At 41.0% G+C, this 16,419-nt stretch overlaps 1 protein-coding gene across 6 annotated transcripts in view; it reads right to left on the minus strand.

Annotated features, from left to right (window-relative positions):
* The window catches only part of mycbp2 (MYC binding protein 2), a 160,096-nt gene that overhangs the window by 40,697 nt on the left and 102,980 nt on the right, over nucleotides 1–16,419 (minus strand). For all 6 annotated transcript variants that reach the window (XM_059646500.1, XM_059646502.1, XM_059646505.1 and 3 more), the window contains 9 exons: nucleotides 15,645–15,728; nucleotides 15,198–15,294; nucleotides 14,434–14,626; nucleotides 13,063–13,337; nucleotides 11,469–11,690; nucleotides 10,794–10,985; nucleotides 9,881–10,087; nucleotides 9,640–9,771; nucleotides 7,755–7,933 (listed from right to left, as the gene is read on the minus strand). In XM_059646500.1, coding sequence (XP_059502483.1) covers nucleotides 7,755–7,933; nucleotides 9,640–9,771; nucleotides 9,881–10,087; nucleotides 10,794–10,985; nucleotides 11,469–11,690; nucleotides 13,063–13,337; nucleotides 14,434–14,626; nucleotides 15,198–15,294; nucleotides 15,645–15,728 — 1,581 coding nt within the window. The remainder of the gene's footprint in view (nucleotides 1–7,754; nucleotides 7,934–9,639; nucleotides 9,772–9,880; nucleotides 10,088–10,793; nucleotides 10,986–11,468; nucleotides 11,691–13,062; nucleotides 13,338–14,433; nucleotides 14,627–15,197; nucleotides 15,295–15,644; nucleotides 15,729–16,419) is intronic.

Raw genomic sequence — 16,419 nt, forward strand, 5'->3', positions numbered from 1 at the left:
AATTCTCGTGCGTGTCTCTGTCGGGCTTGTCCTAGGATGGATGTGTTGTCCCAATCAAAGTGGTGTCCTTCCTCATCTGTATGTAAGGATACTAGTGATAGTGGGTCATGTCGTTTTGTGGCTAGTTGATGTTCACGTATCCTGGTGGCTAGCTTTCTGCCAGTTTGTCCAATGTAGTGTTTGTCACAGTTCTTGCAAGGAATTTGGTAGATGACGTTCGTTTTGCTTGTTGTCTGTTTAGGGTCTTTTAAGTTCATTAGCTGCTGTTTTAGTATGTTGGTGGGTTTGTGGGCTACCCTGATGCCAAGAGGTCCGAGTAGTCTGGCAGTCATTTCGGAAATGTCTGATGTAGGGGAGAGCGGTTATGGTTTCTGAGCCCGTTTTGTCTGTTTGTTTGGGTTTGTTGCTGACAAACAGATAAATAGAAAGCGGAACATAACACCAGCACTTCGTCGGAGGCTCACTGATGATGTTACCTAGAATGGTGACGAAACGTCTGAAAACTACCCTTCCAGCTCAGCGAGCAAACTTACATCCAGAACCTCAACCTGAGCTACAAATCTTCTCAAAACTCGCTAGCACCTATGGGCGCAATACGCTAAAACTGGCCCGAAGATGGGAAACCAATGCCATCCGACAGAGTGCCACCCGCGAACAGCTGTACTTCCTGCATGAATGCCTAAGGAAACAGGTACTACCTAAAATGTCTCAAATACAAACCTCCCCTTAACACCCCGCTAGCCAAAAGAATAGCTGAGCAAAACGGCCGCAGAATGCTTAGAGAAATGATCAATGATGTCCACAACAGACTCCGTAAATACGACCGGGAAATTTCGCGCCAAAAAACTTTACTCACTAACGCGACAGACCATGAATGGACAGATACAGTACAACGAGGCATAGACATTAGACAACGGCAAACACAGAAAACAAAAAAACTAGACCTGCAGAAAAAACTAGACAAACTCGCACAAAATAACAACACAGAAGCATGGATAAAATAAACTTCTGACCGACCATTAACAGACACTGAAAAAGCTGTCTTAGTAAGAGGATTAAATTACAACTTCCGGGATGCGGACAAGAAAGATTTCTTAGCAGCGTTAGAAACAACACTGAAAGACAACAAGCTCACAGAAGAAACCCAGCAAACCAGACAGACAATCGCACCAACACTAAGCAGGAAAAAGGAAGAAAACACACTCAATACACAAGAAAGGAAAGCCCTAAAAGGACTCAAAAAAGATAAAAACATCGTTATCCTACCTGCAGACAAAGGACGCTTGACAGTCATTTTAAACCGAACAGACTATATTAAGAAAGCGAACGCACTGCTTGCAGATACCGACACTTACCAACGGGTGGCGATAGACCCGACCCCCACAACTAGAGAACCGAATCACAGCCTTACTCAAAAAATTTAAAATCTGGAGAATTAAACAAGAGAGACATCCAAAAAATGAAACCAGATCGATCCAACACACCACACTTCTATGGACTACCAAAAATTCACAAACCAGGAGCCCCCCCTCAGACCCATAGTGTCGCTACCTGGAACACCAACCTACAGATTAGCCAAGGAACTACACCAAAGACTAAAACACCTAGTAGAAGACTCCCGCCACACCATTCGCTCCACCCAAGAATTCCTGAACACCAAAGACACCAAGATAGAAGAGGATGAAATAATGGTCTCCTTTGACGTTACAGCCCAGTTCACATCCATCAACATCAACCTGGCCAAAGAAACACTGATGACACTATTAGAAGAACAGAAGACACATACACCAGACACCACCAACCTCATCAGCAAGGACAACATCATCAAGGTAGTGGACCTATGCCTCACCACCCACTTCACTTTCAATAACAAAACCTACAGACAAACCAACGGTACACCCATGGGATCTCCGATATCAGGGTTCTTAGCAGAGGCAGTAACGCAGACTCGAACAAACAGCTCTGCCAATCATCCAACCCAAACTTTGGGTCCGCTATGTGGATGACACCTTTGTCATCACTAAACAAAACAAATTAGAGGAAACCTTCAAGACCATCAATAATACCCTTACTGGCATAACATTCACAAAAGAGGAGGAAAACAACAACATACTGCCATTCCTAGATGTCACAGTAGAGCGAACAGCCAATGGGGAACTTCAAACCAGCATCTACAGGAAAACAACACATACGGACCAAATACTGAACTACAGGAGCAACCATCCCAACACCCACAAACGAAGCTGCATTAGAACATTATTCCAATGAGCCACCACACACTGCAGCACAGAGGAACTACGCAGAGCAGAAGAAAATCACCTATACAGCGTATTCAAAAAGAATGGGTACCCTATGAACACAGTCCGCCGATTCCTCAGCAACAAACCCAAACAAACAGACAAAACGGGCCCAGAAACCATAACCACTCTCCCCTACATCAAAGACATTTCGGAAATGACTGCCAGACTACTCGGACCCCTTGGCATCAGGGTAGCCCACAAACCCACCAACACACTAAAACAGCAGCTAATGAACTTAAAAGACCCTATACAGACAACAAGCAAAACGAACGTCATCTACAAAATTCCTTGCAAGAACTGTGACAAACACTACATTGGACAAACAGGCAAAAAGCTAGCCACCAGGATACATGAACATCAACTAGCCACAAAACGACATGACCCACTATCACTAGTACCCTTACATACAGATGAGGAAGGACACCACTTTGATTGGGACAACTCATCCATCCTAGGACAAGCCAAACAGAGACACGCACGAGAATTCCTAGAAGCATGTATTCCAACCAGAACTAGTTCAACAAACACATCGGCTCCAAATCAATCTGCCGTCCCCTGAGAAAAAGAACAGGAAATGACATCACCAACCCAAGGAAACCTAAACAGGTAAACAGAAAGCGGGACATAACACCAGCGCTTCGGAAGCTCACTGATGATGTTACCTAGAATGGTGACGAAACGCCTGAAAACTAACCTTCCAGCTCAGCGAGCAAACTTACATCCAAGGTGCACCTCATTGCGTTTAATCCTGAGCTGAGCTTTGGACACTAATAAAAGGAATACCTATTTCTACCTCAAATATTGTCCACCTCACCCATACTTCAACGTCTTAATCCTTTAACAGTCAACTATCTCTTTGCCGCCATATCTTTTCATTTATTTAAATATTCTCACAACAACGTTCCAAGCATACCTCATATTTAAACAAAATGAAAATTCATCTGGAACTTTTCTTGTATCCTTAACAGTATTCTCTGCTGTCTCATTACATGGCTTTGACACACCCGACCCCATGCGAAAGGGTTAGGGTTAGGGTTAGGGCAGGTAAGGGGGCAATCCTGCCACTTACCTTAAAGCAGCTGAGCGCTAGTATTGAGCAGACTGGGTCTTACAGTGGAAAGGGGGTGACTATTGGACTGGGGTCTGGTATAGAGCTGCTACACTGACATCTATTTAACATGCCCTACCTTACTGTAATGTTAACCTTTTAATATTTTCCTATTTTTAAACTTATTTTTCAGCTCTAAGTAATGCAACTACTTTTGTTCCTCTGCTATATCCGAGAATTGTACACAGGTCCTTATACCTAAGATGTTGCCAAAAGAAGGCACAGTAAAAGCTTTTCACTGTATTCCTACAAAGGAGTGCACTTGACAATAAAAGGAAAGTATATTGTATTGCATAAAATTTAAAATTCTCACCAAACCAATTGTGTCAACATGTTAAGTAGTCTCAAATTATGGCAACAGATTGATATTAGTTCATACTTATGAAACCACATCCAAAGCCGCGTCAACTTTGAGCAAAGGGATATATTTCCTCTATCCTCTCCTTCCCAGCCTTCCAGCAATCACAAACAGAAACAAGCTAGTGAAAATTATGTGAATTATTTGAATACGCAAAGCTCTATTTTAGTTAGATGAAGATAAAACCTATCAACCTAATCAGAGATTCATACAAAAATCACTTCAAAAACACTGGATAGAGACCAGACAAGCCTGATAATTGCTCATCTTATAAACAGATGGACGCACTGTATCCTTATTGCACCTAGCAGTGACCAGCTAACAATTATAGGACCTGTGATGAAAACAATGAAATTTTTCAGAACTTTTTGATGTTATATATCATTCCATGAGCTTTATTCAAAGTACCTGCTTTGTTACACTTAGAAAAGGAGGGAACTGGTGTGAAATGAGGGTTGGAACAGTCAATAGATACAAAGAGAAGTTTGTGGAGAAGAAATTCCTCATTAGTAAATAAGTTAATATAAAGAAGTCAGTCATATGCTACAAATATTAAGAATTAAAGATTGTGCAAACAGTAGTAGTGAAATAACAATGTAGAGACCATATGGAATGACAATATGGAGGATTCTGAAAATAGAACTTTTCTTGTTCTGTCTTGACATTTCAGAGTGGATCCTGTGTATGAATATATTTTGCTACCAGTAGGTATAAATGAGCCATGTTATGAGCTCAACTGATTACCTTCAATAAGGTAACAATGTAGTTACTACTGCGTTTAGGATTGTTCAGAAACTCAGGATTCAAGGTTAGCACTGACCACACCAAAATGTGGTATTTAGTGCAGAATCCATTATATCCCCCTGCCTATAATTGGTAGATTTTCAACATCACACCTGCATTTTGTATTTTGATTTCAGATCCCATTTCCTTCTCAGATTTCTACATTGGCCTCATTTACATCTGTTGTTCTTTTTACATATCTACAGTATATTAATAATGATCTTTTATGATATGCAGGAACAAAATGCTACATTTACTTTCTATAAATGGAGTACCCTAAGCTCCTGAGAAAATTCGTTCCCCACGTGGCAAAATGTGGGGGATTTTTGAAGACAGAGTCTTACACTGGAACACGAAACAGAAGAATTAGAATAGAAGAATTTAGAAGTAGTTTGGGAATTACAGTTTCCCGAGTGTACACAAATATAAAGCTCAGCTTTTACAAATATTCTCGCTGGGTTTCTTTAGACTACAATAAGATCTCAACTAGAAAGATGGCTCCATTAAATGGTGTTTGGAAAGATCAGTAACCTGAAAACAAACTGCGGCATCCTTTAGTCTTTTGGGAGTAGGCTTTTTCATGCTTTAGTATTTCTTAACAGACAACGGGCTAGAATGCCAGGTCATATTATGCTTAGGGGGAGATAGGTAGAGAGAAGACAGACAAGTTAGAGAGGCAGGGATGGAGCCAGTAGCGGTGAGTGTAGGTAGGGAGGTATAAGGAGGGGACAGGTCAGTCCGGGGAGGACGGAGAGGTCAAGGGGGCGGGATGAGGTTAGCAGGAAGGAAATGGGGGTGCGGCTTGAGGTGGAAGGAGGGGATAGGTGAGAGGAAATACAGGTTAGGGAGGCGGGGACAAGCTGGGCTGGTTTTGGGATGCAGTAGGGGGAGGGGAGATTTTGAAGCTTGTGAAATCCGCATTGATACTATTGGGCTGCAGGATTTCCAAGGAGAATCTGAGTTGCTGTTCCTGCGACCTTCAGGTGGCATCATTGTGGCACTGCAGGAGACCCGGGATGGGCATGTCATCTAAGGAATGCCAGAGGGAGCTGAAATGATTTGCGACTGGGAGGTGCAGTTGTTTATTGCGAACTGAGCATAGGTGTTCTGCAAAGCAGTCCCCAAAGCCACTGCTTGGTTTCCCCAATGTAGAGGTAGCCACACCGGGTACAGTGGATGCAGTATACCACACTGGCAGATGTGCAAGTGAACATTTGCTTGATGTGGAAAGTCTTCTTGGCACCTGGGATGGGGGTGAGGGAGGAGGTATGGGGGCAGTGTAGAACATCCTGCGGTTGCAGGGGAAAGCGCCAGGTGTGGTGGGGCTTGAGGGGAGTGTGGAGCAGACAAGGGAGTCACGGAGAGAGTGGCCCCTCCGGAGAGCAGACAAGGGTGGGGAGGGAAAAGTGTCTTTGGTGGTGGGGTCAGATTGTAGATGGTGGGAGTGTCGGAGGATGATGCGTTGGATCCGGAAGTTGGTGGGGTGGTACGTGACGACGAGGGGGATTCTCTTTTGGTGGTTATTGCAGGGACGAGGTGTGAGGGATGAGTTGCGGGAAATGTGGGAGACACGGTCGAGAGCGCCGTTGACCACGGCGGGGGGGGGGGGGGGGGGGGGGTGGTTGGTTGTAGTCCTTGAAAAATGAGGGCATCTGAGATGTAAGTGAGTAGAATGCCTCATCCTGGGAGCAGAAGCGGCAAAGGTGAAGGAATTGGGAATAGGGGACAGCATTTTTGCAGGAAGGTGGGTGGGAGGAGATGTATTCAAGTTGGCCGTGGGAGTTGGTCGGCTTGAAATGGATATTGGTTTGTCGGCGGTTGCCTGAGATGGAGACAGAGGGGTCCAGGAAGATGAGGAATGTGTTAGAGATAGTCCAGGTGAACTTGAGGTTGGGGTGGAAAGTGTTGAAGTGGATGAACTGTTCGAGCTCCTCTTAGGAGCACGAGGCAGCGCCGACAGAGTCATCAATGTAACGGAGGAAGTCGGGGGGGGGGGGGTGTGTGGAGAGAGAGCCTTAGGGCCAGTGTAGGTATAGAAGAGGGATTGTTCCACATAAACTATAAAGAGGCAGGCATAACTTGGGCTCATGTGGGTTCCCATGGCCACCCAATTTGCCTGTAGGAAGTGTGAGGAACTGAAAGAGAAGTTGTTAAGGGTGCTGGTGAGTTCAGCTAAGCAGAACAACAGTGAGAGTGGTGGGGGACTGATAAGTCGAGGCCAATGGTATCAAGGTGGACTTCACAAGCTTCAAAATCTCCCTGCCCGTGACCGCATTCTAAAACCAGCCCCTTTGTCTGTAGGAAGTGGGAGGAATCAAAAACGAGATGTTGTTGAGGGTGAGGACGGGTTCAGCTAGACAGATGAGATGTGTCAGTGGAGGGGCACTGGTTGGGCCTGCGGGACAGAAAAAAGCGGAAGGCCTTTAGGCCATCTGCATGGGGAATGCAAAAGTACAGGGGCTGGACGTCCATAGTAAAAATTGGGGACCAGGGAATTAGAGATTCTGCAGGAGGTGGAGGGCGTGGGTGGTGTCACGGATGTAGATAGGGAGTTCCTGGATCAAGGCGGCGGGGGGGGTCTGACAGGCGGAAATGAGTTTGGTGGGGCAGGAGCAGACAGAAACAATTGGTCGACCAGGAAATGCAGGTTTGTGGATTTTGGGAAGGAGGTAGAAGCGGGCGGTGCAGAGTTGGGGAACAATGGGGTTGGAGGCTGTGGGTGGGAGGTCACCTGAGGTGATGAGGTTGTGGATGGCTTGGGGTCTCCTCCCCGGACTGACCTGTCCCCTCCCTACCTTCCCACCTACACTCAACTCTAGTGGCTCGAACCCCACCTCTTTAACTTGTCTGTCTCCTCTTATCTATCTTCTCCTCTATCCATCTTCGATCCGCCTCCCTCATTTATTTCAGAACCCCCTCTCTTGCCCCCATTTCTGATGAAGCGTCTAGGCTCAAAACATCAGCTTTTGTGCTCCTAAGATGCTGCTTGGCCTGCTGTGTTCATCCAGCTCTACACTTTGTCTCAGATTCTCCACCATCTGCAGTTCCTATTATCTCTCATATTATGTTTATGCTATATGCCAGAGGATATTTATTGGTTTTTGGAAGCTTTTTAGTAATACTGTTTCATAAACACAATGGTTCTGAATTACTTTATCCGCTGGCTAGGAAACCTGAAACAAATACAGGCTTTGCACATTCTTACCTGTAATAAAGTATCTGAGGGATCTGACCTCGAGTTTGATTAGTTCCATTACTGCTGAGGCTACAAGTACTGAAAGTGAAGGTTACACCATCTGGGCACTGAATTGTTGTCATTCCTCCATCTCCATTTGCAGTCCGACTTCCATAGTTCCTTAGACGCACTGCATACTTGACATTTTCCTGAAATGTCAATCAATTCAGCAGGCATTACAAGGCTGAGAACAAAGTACATTAATGGTAGAAATCTAGTGCTAAATTTAAGCACCAAGGGTGTGCAGGACAAATTTCTGGACCATCTTACCGATGGTTTTCTCAAAAGCATTTTTCAAAGCCAACTAGAAGACTTTGTGGATCTAGCATAACACAATAAAAACAGCTAACCAAAAAAAATTGTTGTAAAAAAAGAACCTTGAGGGATAAGCAACCAGAATATAATACTTTTACATCATGTTTGGAAGTGAGGTAGTGAAAAAATCTGACGCAAGGATGCTAAATTTCAATAAGGGAAATTATGAAAGATAAGCCACAAGTTGGCTGACCTAAATTGGGAAAACACATTAAAGTCATGAGTGGACATGGACAAAAAGTTTTGAAAGAACAATTACAACAACTATATATTCCTTGAAGGCACAGAAACTCAAAGGTCATGCAATCACAGCTGAATAATTGAGTTGGGATTGCATAAGAATAAAGTAAAAGGCTAATAAAGTGGCCAGAAATAGCAATAAATCTGAGCATTGTAAAGCTTCTAGATTATAGGAAAGCAGAACCAAAAACCGACAAGTAAAAGAAGATTAAACACAAATGCAATTGAGCAAAAAATAACAAATGTGACATTTCTAAATATTGCAGATGATAAAAAGCAAAGCAAAATTGTGTTGTGAGGAAGGTGTTTTTAGGAGGACTTAGATGTCTCAGAGATTGGACAACAACATATCAAATGGAATACAATGTGGTAAGATGTGAAGTTATCCACTTTGGTAGGAAAAACAGATGTGGAGAGTAATGCTTAAATGGAGAGAGATTCAAAAGTAGATCTGTGTAAAGGGACCTCGGTCAGTAGCTCAATAATTGCTCAGTAACTCACTGAAGGTTAACATGCAAGTGAAGCATGCTGTTAGGAAGGCTATGGAATGTTAACCTTTAATCACAACATAATTTGAGTGCAAGAGGAGTAAAGGCTTGCTTCAGTTATATAGGAGATGGGTAACATCTGGAATAGTGCGTGCACTTTTGGCCTACTTATCTCAGGAAAGGAACTGCTGCCAGAGACGGAAGCAATAGAAGTTCACCATACTACAACGGCAGAACTATGCCGCAAAGGGAAGTTGAGCAAACTGGGCCTAAACACTCTGGAGTTTCAAAGGAGAAAAGGCCATCTCATTAAAACCTAAAAATATACTGAAAGGCACTGACAGAATAGGCAGAGATGAAATATTTGCACTGATTCAGAAGTCTGGAACCAGAGGGTACAATTTAAAAATGAGAGCGATGCCATATAGGGCCAAGAGGAAAAGACTTTTTTTTATTCAGACACTGGTAAACCTTTAGAATTCTCTGTCCTAGAAGCTGTGGAATCTCCATCTTTAAGAATACTTAAAGTAGAAGGTGTCAACTTGTTGATTATCAACTGTGTTATTGGTTATAGGAATAGTAGGGGTAAAAAGCAGTGAATTTTTCAATCAGCCATGATCATATTAAATGGCAGGGCAATCAATGGACTGAATGGTCTACTACTACTGTTACTATCTGTAGAAAAAAATTCTTGTAATTGTTTAAACTCAGTTGAAGTGGTGCTGGGTCACAGAACAACTTACTACAGAATCTAGATGCTTTAATCTAATCTTTACGGTGCATTGAGCATCTGCTTAAACATTGCTTCTTACCTTTAAAGGGACAGCTTTATCTAATCTGATTTCTGCTGTGTCACTAGAAGAATCATCGGTGCTGTAAGTCCCTTTCACTAGTTCTAAGGAAGTCCACCTGTGAGAATGTGCTGAATCACCAGTGTGTTCACTCTGTCAAAAATAAATAATTAGTCAACGGATAAGCAGCTCCTTGGAATAACATTTACTCAAAGACAAACTATTCATTGCTTCAGCATAAAAATAAAACTAATAAACTTACATCATCAACGAGCATTTCCAGTTCATATTCATGAATGCCACCTCCTCCGTATACATGATAGCCTACAACAACTACTCCAGGTTTATCTACAGAGAAGCAGATTGCATCTGGAGACCCATTACCAGTGTTCCAACTTCGTCCTTGACTGGTTTTAACAAAGCGATTTGGCGTGGCTTTGACAGAATGAAGGGAACTCAATCCATCAGCCTGGGAAAATACACAACATATTCAAAAAGGCTAAATTTTTCTTAACCAAATTCAAGGTTCTCTGGTCTTGCAAACTGTTACATAGTATTTACTGCACAGAAGCAGACCATGGAATACAAAACACCATCACATCAACATCGCAGCCCTTTCATCGATTTTGATTCCATGTTTAATTTTACTAGGGACTGAGGAAAAATTAATGCATTGCAATATCTTAAGTTTAATTGCCTCAGATTACTTGACAACTTTCTTCATGTCTTTTGGTCATTATTAACCTGCCATCTCTGACTTGTTTTTGTTGCAACACATATGTAACTAATCACTATTTCCAAATATAAGTTCCTCTAAAGGTGCCTTTCACTAATTCATTACTTCTCTTATAATTACAACCTTTTAATTAACATATGCAGTGGCAAAGGCTCTCTCATTTAGCATCTTTGTACTAGTGCAGATATTGATTTGTTTAATATATCATCCAAAAAATTGTACCATCATCATGCAGTGCTCCCTCAATACTGGATTTGAACACAAAAATTAAAACTGATGCGCAACTCCAAGAGTGGCTCTTAGACTAACAATATTCTGATTCAGAGCTAAGAAAATGCAGGTGACAGAAAGAAATAAGTATGAATTGTAATAATAGTATATTATAAAATAGCTTAATCAAAAATACTTGCTCTAAATAATCTCAGCCCTGGACTCTTACCTCAGTTCCGAGTGCTGATGCAGTGAGTTCACTCACTATACTGGCAAGGAGACCACAAGTATTGGATACTAGGAGAGGAGAGAAGAGTTCAACCTCTCTTCTGAGACTTTTCCTAACTGGAAGCACTACAATGACCAACATCTTTTCAAGAACTTCTCGAAAACTGGTCATACTTGTAATATTTTCTTCAATCTAGAGGAAGTGTATTAAGATTTAATTCATAAATGATTTGTTAATTTTAATTTTTACAATTCAAGATCCTTCTAATAGATTCTTCACCATATGTACATTTTACAATAAGTTGAACTGCCAATATTTCAGCAGGACAGTGCAGAACTTTTTTTAAAAAAAGCATGTTAAGAGGACAGGAGCGGTGGTTGGGCTTCTATGAATCTGAATCATGTTTCAAACTCAGGTAATGACTCGCATAACCTTTGGAGTTATAACACAAGGCAGTAAACTAAGTTTTCCAATTTCACATTATCTTCAAAATAGAAAATAATTAGTAATTTCACAATAAACTGTTAATAACAGAAATTATGATTCATAGTAATTTTGCAATGAAATATTTGATGCTGCACATTCAAGATGGATTAATTATGCGTTAGGCAAGTCCTCAATTGGCTACATACGTTTACTATGCTTCAAACAAAAGGGAAATTCTGTTGTTCTCACCTGGCTAAGTTTCTCCATATGAGACACTAAAAGGGCAAATCTGTGAACCATAGCGGATTCATTCTCCGTGCTACTCTGCTTCACCAATGACCGAAGCAACACTTCACCATCGTAAGCAATGGGAAGAATTGTAGTCAGCTTGACTGAAGAGTGGCACAGTGCAGACATGACTGCTGCAAGTAACCGACTACTTGACGTTTTGAAGTTAGCCTCTTGTATGTCCTGATCAATAAACAGAGAATAACTGGCAGATGTTAAACTTTCAAAAGCAGAACACATTGACCAGATTGCAAAAGAAAGGTTATGAATGTTTTTTTTAAGATTAGTTCTGATATTCCCACTTTCCACCAATCCACGGGCAGTTCCACTTAGCTAGCCAATGGAAGAAAGGCAGTGAAGGACAATAGTGTACTGACTGCAAAGAGTTTGGAAAGATCAGAAGGATGAAGGTGGATAGTGCACCAATCAGCTGCATCATGATTCGGGGTAATTGTGAAGGGATGCAAACCAGTGTGAGAAGTTTCAAATGTGAAATTGCGAAAAAAACACGTATTTGGAAGGCAGCAATACGTTCGAGCACTTTAGAGAAAAGAATGATCGGAAATGGGGCTTTAACTGCATGCATAGGCGTCACAAAGAAGAGTCAGGGAGAACGCTTAAGAAAGCAGTTCTGAAATGGCGGGAAGCTATATGAGAGAACAGGGACTGCCGAAATTATCAGGTAGCATGGGCATCAGGAAGCACAATTATATCTTGGAATGGGTGTTTCTGACAGGCCAGTATTTGTTGTCCATCACCATCTGACTTTGAAATTGGTGAAAAAGCAGTTAAGATTCAATCCTGATGCTGTGGGTCTCAAAAGCTATGAATAAAAACTCATATAACAAAAGCTAAGGGTGACTTGGTGGCTCAGTGGTTAGCACTACTGCCTCTCAGCACCAGGGACCCAGATTCAAAGCCACCCAAGTGTGTCGAGTTTTCCCCATTCTCCCCATCTCTGCGTGGGTTTCCTCCAGATGGGTCCGGTTTCCTCCCACAGTCTAAGGGTTAGATGGATCGGCCATGCTAAATGGTGTCTAGGGATGTGCAGTGTAGGCAAGTTAGCAGTGGGAAACACATGGTTACAGGGGAAAAACAGAGTTAACGTCCAGTGACCCTTCCTCAGAACCCACTTAACTTTTTTTTTCCTTCTCAGATGCTGTCAGACTTGCTGAGCTTTTCCAGCAACTTTGTTTTTGTTCCCAATTTAGAGCACCCACAGTTCTTTTGGGTCTTATTACATGGTTACAGGGATAAGGTAGGGGTGTGGGTCAGGGCTGGCTGCTCTTCAGAGGTTGGGTGCGGACTGGACGGCTGAATTGTGTCCACAATGTAGGGATTCAATTGATTCAATGGAAACGTACTGAAGATCAACAAATCCTCATTCGAAGAGACTAACCATATTTTCAGTTTTGCCAAAACCCCCAAGTCAATAAACATGGAGCTGGACAAGCTAGCAGGTGAGCCAGCATCAGAGGAGCCAATTTTCTTTCTAAAAAAAGCCAGAATTAAACTTCTGTTAAAACATTAGCAAATTCTCTCTCTTCCAATTTACCTGATCTAAGCAATTAAGCAGGTCACAAAGACAAGCCCATTGCAATCCAGGGGTAGGATAAAAGCAATGAAAGCAGGCTGTAAACGTGTTGTGGCATTCCTGAAGAACAGCCTCCAATAGGGTCTTTGGTTGCGAATGGTAGCCATGGGGATCATTGTCAAGCTTCAGCATACAATGATCAATTCCTTCCGATAAAATCTTTCTCAGGAGTGATCGAGTCTTTCCAACACATTCTGCTAGTTTGCTTGTTTCTTCTATCACTGCTTTCGTACCAACTGCAAAGCAAAATAAAAAGCAACAAATCAACATACACCTGCCACTAAATCAAAATGCTCATGTTAGCTTCTGTTCAATTGGATAATGTTACATGCATGTTTAAATTCAAATAAACTTTTAAATCAATGATCCATAACACAGCTAAATTGCAAGTAGAAATTAATTTTTACACATTATAGCAAGCTAAAAATTTAATGATAAATGAAACCGGGTTCCAGAGCCATGGTTTTGTATGAAGAATTGTCTGATTCTACAATCTTTTACTCCTACTATAAAACCAACACTTGTTCAGTTAACTGATAAATGCTGCTCCCATAAGACATGTTATAAGAACCAAATTTAGCTGAAGGAAGTACAGCTGCTGCTTTACAAGATATTCAACAAAAATGAAAATAAATAGTAGCCAAGGAAATACGTAAAACTGAAAGAAAAGTTCAAACTCAAGGTTAAAGTGTCTGTTATTAAACAATACAATGCAAACAACGCAAAGGATTTAAGACCAGACTATGACCTTGCACCTATTCTCTTCTAAAAGAAATAAAATTATGGACACAAACACAGAGGCAGAAATGTCTCGCCAAAACATTCAATATTAATGCTATATGTTAGCTAAAAAGAGCACCAGCTACCGTTTCCAAGAAAATATACATAAACATGCTAATAATTAAATGTTGCGCTCATTAGAAATCTGAAACAAACATATTAATACAAAACATCAGCCAGTCTGGCAATAAGTTCACAAATGTTTTGTGCCTGTTGGTTTACCACTTTAATCAAATCTTAGAACCACATTTGGCTCTAGAGTCACATTTACAGTATTTTTAATGCAAGTGTATCAATTATCAGAACTGTTAAATGAATTATTCCTTTTTGTTTAAGCATGGCCAAATGCTACATACAAACATAATCCTCAAAAGGAATGAATGAATTACATTCTTTCAATCTGACATTGACTGAACTCAAGGCCTTCACTGTATAACTGCTGTTTTGAAATATATCTAAAGTAGTAAAGGCCACATCAGAACGAATGTTAGTAACAAGTGGTACTTAATTGCAAAGCCACAAACTATGTGTTACTTGCTAGGCTAACAGTACCTGATATCGGGTATATCTCACAGATGTAGACACGCAGCAGTCGCAGGCAACAAGTCCCAACAAACTTTAGTCGTTCCAAGTCCAGCAGAGTGGCTGTATATTGAAAACCTTTTAAGCCCTGCAGCTCCTCCACTCCCAATACCAGGGTTGTCCAACTCCACTGTAGAATACTCAGCAATGACTCAAAACATTCCTATATTTAGAATTGATGGATTTAATCAAGTGATTGTGTTGCAAGTATACTTTATAGGAACTTGGTTCTACGTGGCTGTATAAACTTTGTTTTAAGAACAAATGTATAACATACATTATACAATTACGTCACCAGTTTACTTTTCCAATTAAATACCAAATTTATCAAACAAATGGCAAAATTAATAAATGAAACAAAAATTGGACTATTTACTAGCCAGCCTCCCTTCAGCCAACAATATTAAAAATAAATTTATTACATCAGATTTCATAGGACACAAACACATTGTTAATTCTGCTTCTAGCTATGTCTTGTCACCAAAACTCTAAATCAAAGTTATATTGTCAACTGAATCTCAATTTTTCCCAATAGTTCTGAAATAAATTAGTTTTGATGAGCTATCTACAAGGAGCTGTCAGGACCATTTCAAAAACAAAATTACAGTTTGAAACCGTACTAGTTTACACCTTGGTGTATGACTAAGAAAATCTTATATGGGGTTTGGGGATTAGCTACAAACAAAACTGTTCTACATAAAAAAAAAAATTTTCATTCAAATTTCTTCACTCACCACTGAGACAGTCCTTGCAAAAGATCTTCTCAAAATATGCACTGGCTCACTGGGTTGCTGTTTTCCTTTTCCTGAGTTTCCATCATTTGATGGTAACCTGCACAAAAGATAACAAAATTCACCACAATTCTAACAAATGAATCAGTCAAATGCTACCACTAATAAAGATAAAAAGGCTATTGTGATTGTGTTTTCCCTTTAGAAATGGTATGGTAATGAACTAAACAAAAACCAAAAGAACTGCAGATGCTGTTGAACTGTGGATCAAAAATGGAAGTTACTGGAAGCTCAGCAAGTCTGGCAGCATTTGTGAAGAAAAAAAAAATCAGAATTCTGAATAAGGGTCACTGCACCTGAAACATTAACTCTGATTCTTTTCTTCAGAGATGCTGTCAGACCTGCTGAGCTTTCAGCAACTTCTGTTTTTGTTGTTGGTAATGAACTGACCTGTATAACAATTGCGGAATTTGACCAGCATTTACATCTGTCCCATTATTTGATTTCTTGGAGCTCTTAAACTGAAAAACAACTCTGAAACAAGAACAAATACATTTAAAACAATCTTTAGTTTCTCTTTGCTACTTTGGCAAGATATTCATTACCAAAGATTAAAGTGACCCAGGCTTGGACATCTTAAATAGGACACAAGTTTTTTCTCTCCTCTAAAGGTGTACTCCACTTGTACTTGATGGAAACTGACCCATATCACTAACTCAGTGAACAGAAGATGATGGTAAACGTAGAAAATGAAAATATTCAAACAATTTAGTACTGAAGCACACCTGGATGAAATGGAGGGAGTCCTTTTACCAATGGGACCAGGTCTTCCTTATCTGCTCTTTCCTGACCGTTCAGGATTTTGAATACCTCAATCAAACCTCATTTCAGAATTGCTACAGCATGCAAACAGGATATTTGGCCCAATGAGTCCACATCAAACCTTTTAAGAGCATCCCACCCAGACCCACCTGCTTCCCCATCCCTGGAACTCTGCATTCCTCATAGCTAACCCACGTATAGCCCGCACATCCCTGGATTCGAAGGGCAATTTAGAATGGCCAATCCAGCTAATCTGCACATCTTTGAACTGAGAGAGGTACCACAGCACCAGAAGGAAACATGAGGAAAATGCACAAAATTGTTGCTCTAATTCTGGAAATAACATTAAATCTCAGATAGTTCAATGTGGAGAATAAACGTGAACTGTACTCTCACATGTGAA

This window comes from Stegostoma tigrinum, chromosome 6, assembly GCF_030684315.1.
Source record: "Stegostoma tigrinum isolate sSteTig4 chromosome 6, sSteTig4.hap1, whole genome shotgun sequence".
NCBI classification, from domain to species: Eukaryota; Metazoa; Chordata; class Chondrichthyes; order Orectolobiformes; family Stegostomatidae; genus Stegostoma; species Stegostoma tigrinum.